Raw genomic sequence first — 8823 nt, forward strand, 5'->3', positions numbered from 1 at the left:
CAGTGCTGTGCTTACTCTACCCTACCACCCCCACCCCCCACCCCCCACCAGTGCAGCACTTACTCTCCATTTTGCCTCTCCAGATGCTGCTACAGATCGCTGATGATTTTATTGAGAGTGTGGTGACGGCTGCCTGCCAGCTTGCTCGGCACCGCAAGTCCAGCACCCTGGAGGTGAAAGACGTCCAGCTGCATCTAGGTATATGGCTTCATTTCTCCCTGAAGTAGCTCCGTGACTAGTTCGTAGGACCTCTGACAAATGTCAGAGAAACCTTCGTGGCAGGATCAGACCTTTAGGTCTGGAATTTACCATTCAGAAGCAGTGCCTAATAGAAGAGAGAAAGGCCTTTGTGGAAGGGGGATGCTCCAGGACATCAGATTTAAAATAGTCCTCCACTTTCCATCTGCACAACAACCTGTCTCCATTTCATAAAGTGAGGATCCTAATGTCATCCTTGAAGATTATGTTTATGAATATATTCTACAACTGAACACGTTACTCTCATAATATTTATGTGCATCATATGTAACATACAATGATAAAATCACTAAATTTCTGTTTGAGGGCCAAGGAGATGGCTCAGTGGGTAAGAGCGCTTATCATGGATGCATGATGTCCCTAGCACACACAGAAAAAGTCAGAGCTTGTGCTGGAGAGATGGCTCAGAGACTAGGAGCACTGACTGCTCTTCCAGAAGTCCTGAGTTCAGTTCCCAGCAACCACATAGTGGCTCATAACTATTTGTAATGGGATCAGATGCCCTCTTCTGGTATGTCTGAAGACAGCAAACTTACACATATGAAGTAAGTAAGTAAGTAAGTAAAGTAAGTAAGTAAGTAAGTAAGTAAATAAATAAATAGATGTCAGGGCTGTGCATTCCTGTAATCAAAGCCCTAGGGAGCGGGGATGTGCAAGAGGACTGCTAGGGCTGCTGGGGCTGCTGGCAGCCAGCCTGGCTGGACAACAGTATGGTTCAGATTCACTGATAGATCCTGTCTCAGAAGAAGGTACAGAGTCGGAGAGGAAGACACCAGATGTCCTCTGACCCACAGGCACACAGGAGCATGTGCACTTGTGCACACACACATACACACATAAATACATACAGTCATGTATAATATAACATAACTTCAGTTTGATTCAAGTAGTTTGTCTGTCTAGGGTAAAATAAATTTTATAAAACAAACCCTGTTTTCTGTGCTCTGGGAACACTAATGGAGTAATAAAGGGACCCACTTGTATACAACTAGGGACAAGTTAGGAGCCGGATTTTTAGGCCTGTAATACTATACTCGGTGTCTATTTTTCTAATTTAAAGAAATCTCAGGCAGGGCAATGGTGACGTACACCTTTAATCCCAGCACTTGGAAGGCAAAGAGAGGCAGGAGGATTTCTGAGTTTGAGGCCAGCTTGGTCTATAGAGTGAGTTCCAGGACAGCCAGGGCTATACAGAGAAACCCTGTCTCGAAAAATATAAATAAATAAATAAATAAATAAATAAATAAATAAATAAATAAACAAATAAATAAATAAATAAAAAGGCTAGAGCGATGGCTCGGTGGTTAAGAGCACTGGATGTTCTTCCTAAGGACTCAGGTTTGATTCCCAGCACCCACATGTTGGCTCATAGCCATCTATAACTGCAGATCCTGGGAATCTAGCACCCTCCTCTAGCCTCCTTGGGGACAACCTTGCATACCGTATACATACATACATGCAGGTAAAACACATAACTCCATGCACATAAAATTAATGTTACTAAATAATATTTAAAAAAAATAAAAATTAAAAAGGTTAAAAAACTTGAGGCTATAACTCAGTGGTAGTGTTTGCCTAGTGTGTAATAAACCAATGCTAAAAACAGTGAAGAAACCTGGAGAGGCTGTGTGTGTATACTTAGAGTCCAGGTCTGTCTTTGCCGCTTGTCGCAGCTGCATTGCCCATCCGGCTGCAACCTCAGCTCTGTGCTGGTGTCTTCTTTGCAGAGCGCCAGTGGAACATGTGGATCCCAGGATTTGGCTCTGAGGAAATCCGACCTTACAAAAAAGCTTGTACCACAGAAGCTCACAAACAGGTGAGGAGCCTGGGCTGCCAGGACTGGTCCCTAGAACTGCTTCTCAGAAAGAGTACAAACAGCTGCCTCCTGGAATGCCGGTCCCCTGCACAGCCATCTTCACTGCACCAGAGGTCAGAGGAAGCTCCGTCATAGCTTCTCTGATGCTGCACTGCTGCAAGTGTGCTTTGAGTTTTCATGTAGAGCTCTTGATTCCAGATCTCCTGTGGGCACGCCCACCTGCTCTCACTGAAAACTGCCTGGAATACTGTACACCACCCAGGTCAGAGGAAGAAGTACGTCAGGCTTGTGCTGGAGGCTACCCAGGCTTTTCTGCCTGACATTTTGGGTTATATTCCATGTTAGCTGCTGTCCTCTGCCCTTCTTGACAGTGTGAGGATATTATTTCTGATCAAGCTGGGCAGTGGTGGCGCACGTCTTTAATCCAAGCACTTGGGAGGCAAAGGCAGGCGGATTTCTGAGTTTGAGGCCAGCCTGGTCTACAGAGTGAGGTCCAGGACAGCCAGGGCTATACATGAAACCCTGTCTCGGAAAACAAAAACAAACAAACAAACAAAAGAACCAGTTGTCCTCATCCTTAAGTCCAAGAAAAGCCCTGGCCTCCCAGTAACAAGCCTGGCATACTTCCTGCTGTGATCTCAGCAGCTATCCTGATGGGAAAAGCAAGCTACGTGAGTGCTGCAGGCACAGCTAAGCAGGCACAGCTAAGCAGGCACAGCTAAGCAGGCTGGCCTCTTGTTTGTGAACTGGGCCCAGTGGCCTCTGTGAACCCTCTCTCCGCCCTGTGTGCTGCTCCCTATAATACAGACTGTACTACTTGAGAGTGGCTTCTGGATGTTCCAGAAAGCTCCTGACTCTGTTAACTGCTCATCTCTGTCTCCTTTCAGAGAATGGCATTGATCCGGAAAACAACCAAGAAATAACACAGGGAACGGTCAGGGAATGGACGACATGTATTTGGAGATACTTGAGCTGAGACCTCAGCCATCTCATCCTTGGATTTTTTTTTAAATGCTTTACAGAGAAGCATATATTTTTTATTAACAGTGCAGCAATATCTATAATGACTGAGAAGATCTGCCAAAAGAATAAAACCTCCTACCCCACCTTCTGGTCCCTTTTCCTGCCGTCTCAAAGAGAAGCAGTGTATCGACCGGAGAAGATTTTGCCTGTGGTTTATTATATAAGTGATTGGCTGTAGGAAGAGCATTTTGGTCGTGTTGAGTGAGACAGTGTTAGCAGGTTTGTAGAGGGTTTGTCTCCTCCTTCCCCCATCCCTTTACTTTGTAATGTCAGTGTTTATATGAGAATGAACTTGATTTGCTTTTCCAGAATAAAGGAGTTATTAATTGAAGACACAGGGTGCTTAGCTGAGAGCCTTTGAAATGCCAGGGTCCCAGCAAGGTTGGGAGTGCTACAGTCAGCAGGTGGCAGCACAGGCAGTGATCCTGTTAGAGAAACCAGCAGGGACTTCCCACTGTTTTACTCCAAAGGAACAAGCCAGCAGTAGGAGTTGGAGCACTTTCTCTGCCCCCAGACACAGTGAACTCTGCTAAGCCCCAAAATAAACAAGCATTCTAGTTTTGATGTTAGTGTCCCTAGGACATTTCTGTGTGCGTGTGTGCGTGTGTGCGTGTGTGTGTGTGTGTGTGTGTGTGTGTGTGTGTGTGTGTGTGTGTGTGTGTTTTGAGGCAAGCAAGCTCTTGGGTAGGCCAGGCTGGCTTCAAACTCAGTATCTTGCTGAGGCTATCCTTGAACTGACCCTCTCAGTGAGCTGAGACCACAGGTATGCATCATCACGTCTGGCTTCTCAGAGCCCCTTTGGACCTCTCTGGATCTCCGTAGAAGATTGTATTCATCCTTGTCCCTGAAGAAGGATGTGAATAGTTTTGGGGAAAGTCCTGTTGCTGGGATTCTGTCATCAGAGGAAAGCAGACCTTCTCTCAAGAGCAGGATATTCTTCCCAGTCATCATCCTGACCCACGCCCAGCACAAGCCTTGTGGATTGTGAGGGACCATGGACTTAGGGGAGGGTGGCTGCTCCACCTAGGAGCCACAGCACAGCCACACCTGCTTTGGTCATCTTCCTCCTGAGGCTTGGTCCAGGACGTGACGCAGTTCATAGATCTGAGGAGTTCAATGGCCATGCTGATGTTGATGTTCTCTTGGCTGAGGTTTCAGCCTGGAGAGTCTGCTTCTTCACTGGTCACACCTGACACTGAGCTTCTTGATCTGTGGCTTGGGGTCAGGATGAGGATGTTGGAGGGTCTTAACTCCAGAGCCTGCGGCCACGGGAAGACGCTCGCAGACAACAGAAGGGTCCCACTGAGTCTGGATAGGAACAAGCAACTGGCGCCAACAGCCAAGAAGGAATCTGGACTGACTCTTGAGTCCTCTTTTAGGACAGAAAGGGACAAGAGAATTGAGGAAGTACAATGGACAAAAGTGAGGGACTCACAAGAAGTCAGTTTATCATTCTTGATCAGCTGTGTGACAGGTAGGTGGCTTCCTCTGTCTCAGTCTTACTGTCTTGTCAGCACACTGAAGGGCTGTTCATGTCTCTGTAAGCTGTGCCCATGCCTCCAGTAGGCAGGAGCCATAATAAAAGGAAGAAAGGGGTGGACAGTCCTCATATTCAGTGTGTGGCTTCCTTCTGGCATCTCAGGCATTGGAGCCCTTGGTTCAGTGGGCTGCGTTGGCAGCAGGCTGTTCTTAGCTTCCCACCCAATTCACTTGAACAGTATCTTTTATTTTTCCAGACAGGGTTTCTCTGTGTAGCTCTGGCTATATTAGAACTTACTCTGCAGACCAGGTTGGCCTGGAACTCAGAGATCTGCCTGCTCTGCCTCTCAAGTGTTGGAACTAAACGTGTGCTCCACCACTGCCCAGCTGAATAATGTCTTAACTGTTGAGACATGGGAAAAATTGCATTAGACAGGATGACATGGCCCGATCTGCCTCTCTGCAGAACGTGCATGTGTGTGCATGTGTGTGTGTGTGTGTGTGTGCATGTACTCACAGATGCATGTTCACATGTATACGTGGAGGCCAAAGAAAAACCTCAGGTGTCATCCTTAGGAATGTCATCTTCCTACTTTGGGACTGGGTCTCTCCTTGGACTCAAACCTACCAATTAGGCTACACTGGCTATCCAAGGATCCTCCTGTCTAGACCTCCCTACCACTGGGATTACAAGTGTGTACCACCATGCCCAGCATCTCTATGTAGGTTCTGGGTGTCAAACTCAGGTCCTCGTGCTTTTAGGATAATAAGCATCCTAGCTATCTCCCAAGCCCTGGTTACCATCTTGATTGTTTAGTTGGTGTTGTCGTGACAGAAACAGATTTATTGAATACCCCGCAAGGAACAGCAGGCTGAATAATAATTAGTATACCACTCACTAGCATACCACCAGCCTTGTTTTGGTTTTTTTGAGACAAGATCTATATATAGCTAAGTTGATGTTGAATTGATATGTGTCTAAGATCCAGCTGCCTCCACGCCCAAGTGCTGGGATGACAGGTGTGTACTGCCAACCTCGAAGGCTGTCACCATCTCACTCAGAACAGCAGTGACTACCTGCAAGTGTCCCTAAGATCAGGTCTGCCAGCATTCTCTCATAGAAGGAAGGAGGTGAGAAGGGTCACTGGACCCTCATGGAGGATTCTAACCTGCCTCCTCACAAGCTGCCTGCTACCCTGCTCTAGCCATGTGGTCCTGGAAGGCTAAAGGGAGCACTCCATCTCTGCTGTTTGGGGGAGGTACCACTGTGCTGGCATGGGACTTCTCAGTGATGTAGCTGTTTGGTGGTCACCCATGTCCTGTAAGCCAAATAAACTCATTGGTTCACCAAGATAGACGTGGATGGAATTGTTCTGTCCTTGGTGCCCTGCCCAGACTAAACAGGTATCAGGAAAAAAGAATGCACCTGAAGGGATGAGGGAGGGGAGCAGATGGGATCGTGGAATGTCAGCGTCAAGCATTTCCCCAAATAACTAAAGTTAGCAAGAGGCTGGGGGGTCTCGGGAATATCTGTAGCCACATAAAGGAAGGAGGACAGAAAAGGGCGGCAGATCCCTGGGACCTGAGTTAGAGGTGACTGTGAGATGCTATGTGGGAGCTAGGGATTGAATTTGGGTCCTCTGGCCAGGCAGTGGTGGCGCATGCCTTTAATCCCAGCACTTGGGAGGCAGAGGCAGGCTGATTTCTGAGTTCAAGGCCAGCCTGGTCTAGAGAGTGAGTTCCAGGACAGCCAGGGCTATACAGAGAAACCCTGTCTCAAAAGAAAAAAAAAAGAGAAAGAATTGGGGTCCTCTGGAAGAGCAGGTCATCTCTCTAGTCTCAAGTAAATAGTTTTGTCTTTGTTTATTGAGACGGTCTCACTGTACAATTCTCACTGTCCTGGAACTCGCTCTATAGACCAGGCTGGCCTTGAATTTGCAGAGATCTCACCTGCCTCTGCCTCCTGGATGCTGGAATTAAAGGAATATGCCAAGATGCTTGGCCTAAATAAATAAAATTTAAAACGTATTTGGAATACCTTACCAAAAATACTAGATGAAGAGTCACCTATATTAGTGAAGACTCAAGTGTGGGACTGGCTATTTGTTCATAGCTGCTATTGGCAAATTATTTGCCCATGAACTGAAATGAATATTATCTAGGTGATTTTGTTTGAGATTTCTTCTTCTTTTTTTTTTTTTTTTTTTTTTTTTTTTTTTTTTTTTTTTTTCTTTAAGACAGGGTTTCTCTGTGTAGCCCTGGCTGTCCTGGAATTCACTCTGTAGACCAGGCTGGCCTAGAAATCCGCCTGTCTTTGCCTCCCAAGTGCTGGGATTAAAGGCGTGCACCACCACTGCCCAGTGAGATTTCTTGTTAGATGTTTTCTGCTTTCTTTTCCTTTACTATTTATTATGTATTTGTTTGTTTATTTGCAGTGCTAGGGAACAAACTCAGAGTCTTTGCTCCTGTTAGGCGAGTGTTGTGACAATACAGTCCCAAACACTGGGCTTTTGAGAAAAATCTCAGCTAGGTGGTGGCCGTGGCGGCACACACCTATGAGTTTGAGGCCAGCCTGGTTTACATAGAGAGATCCTGAGAAAGCCTATCTCAGCGAGAGAGAAATAGAGGGAAAGAAAGAGAGAAAGAGAGAGAGAGAGAGAGAGAGAGAGAGAGAGAGAGAGAGAGAGAGAGAGAGAGAAAGAGAAAGAGAGAGAAAGAAAAGACCAACTGATCGACTGAGGGAAACTCTCTATAGCTGCCTTCAATTCATGATCTTCCTCCCTCAGCCTACTGAGTGGCCAAAATTACAGATCTACATCCCTATGCCCTCTTGTTTGTTTGAGTTGTTGAATAAAACTCGGATTCTTTCCTCTGAATTCAAGAAAGAATCCTGATATCCAAGATTGGGATAGAGAGACTGGAAAGCTGGCCTGAAGACCCTGATTTGATGCTTGGCTCTCACACGGCAGCTCCCAACTCTATGATTCCATTCCCAGGGGACCTGATGCTCTTTCCAGGCCTCCTTGGCACTGCGTGCTCATGATACACAGACATACATGCAGACATTCCCATGTACACATAAGTAAATAGAGGCATGGTGCATATGTACTTAATGCCAGCACTCGGGAGGCAGAGGCAGGTAAATCTCTGTGAGTTCAAGACCAGCTTGTTTACATAGCAAGCTCAAGGCCAAGGCCAGCCATGGCTATATAATGAGACCCTGACTCAATTTTGATGGATAGATGGATGGATAGTTAGATAGATAGATAGATAGATAGATAGATAGATAGATAGATAGATAGATAGATAGATAGATAGATAGATAGATGATAGGTAGATGAAATCAAATGAAAAGCTGGTATGGTGGTACATGCCCTTAATCCCAGCACTGGGGAGGTAAAGGCAGGTTTAAAGCCAACCTGGTCTACAAAATGAGTGACAAAGGAAAGTGTTGCTGGGGTGTGGGTTATAGACTGGAGTTGGAAACAGACAGGAGGGGCTAGCTTGGGTGTTGCTGTAGTTATTTGGACCAAAGATAAAGAAACCCTTGAGGGCCAGGTGGTGGTGAGGAGGGTTGAGAGGGCTGCCTACAATAATAATAAGTGCTTCTGGCCCACCTAGGACCAGAAAACCATCATGAAGAAGCCTGTGCCTACATTGGGTGGGCCAGGAAAAGGCGTGAAAAACTTAAATAAGGCCTCAATAGCCAGGTATGGTGGCATGTGTCTATAACCTCGGCACACAGGAGACAGAGCCAGGAGGATTCCCATGAGTTCCGTTCCAAAGCTACATAGAAAGCTCTTCTCTCAAAAAATAAACAGAACTGGGAATGTAGCTCAGCTGGTAGAGTGCTTGCCTTCGGGTCTTGGGTTTGATCACCTATAATGCCAGTAGTTGGGAGCTTGTGGTTGGAGCCTTGGGAGGTCAAGGTCACCTTTACTAATACTTTTGAGTTTGAAACAAGCCTCTGATACATAAAATCCTGTCCAAGAGGAAGCAGAAGGGGGGAAGATAAGGCACAAAGGGAGAGAAGATGGGCAGGATGGAGGGAGGGAGGCCACCCTTCTAGGTCTGTGGACAGAGCATATGCATAAGGAACTGGGAAGAAGACTCCTTTGGGGATGTGGATGCTGTATGGCAGGGAAGACCTTGCAAGCCCAAAACCCTCCAGAGGTGGGTGCAGCCCACGGGATAGAAGGAGGGGAGGCTACAGTCAGAGGCGGGTGCAGTGCAGCCCATGGGATAGA

At 46.6% G+C, this 8823-nt stretch overlaps 2 protein-coding genes across 4 annotated transcripts in view; one reads left to right on the top strand and one right to left on the bottom strand.

Moving 5' to 3' along the window:
• The window catches only part of Taf12 (TATA-box binding protein associated factor 12), an 18248-nt gene extending 14847 nt beyond the window's left edge, over positions 1–3401 (top strand). The window contains exons 4-6 of the mRNA XM_031378909.1: positions 84–198; positions 1986–2074; positions 2962–3401. Of these exons, the coding sequence (XP_031234769.1) occupies positions 84–198; positions 1986–2074; positions 2962–2997 (240 nt within the window). The 3' untranslated portion in view covers positions 2998–3401. The remainder of the gene's footprint in view (positions 1–83; positions 199–1985; positions 2075–2961) is intronic.
• Positions 1–8823, bottom strand: part of Rab42 (RAB42, member RAS oncogene family) — a 27160-nt gene that overhangs the window by 12328 nt on the left and 6009 nt on the right. For all 3 annotated transcript variants that reach the window (XR_004121093.1, XR_004121094.1, XR_004121092.1), the window contains exon 2: positions 64–325. The gene's annotated coding sequence lies outside the window, so the exon portion shown is untranslated. The remainder of the gene's footprint in view (positions 1–63; positions 326–8823) is intronic.

Source organism: Mastomys coucha, unplaced genomic scaffold (assembly GCF_008632895.1).
Source record: "Mastomys coucha isolate ucsf_1 unplaced genomic scaffold, UCSF_Mcou_1 pScaffold18, whole genome shotgun sequence".
NCBI lineage: Eukaryota > Metazoa > Chordata > Mammalia > Rodentia > Muridae > Mastomys > Mastomys coucha.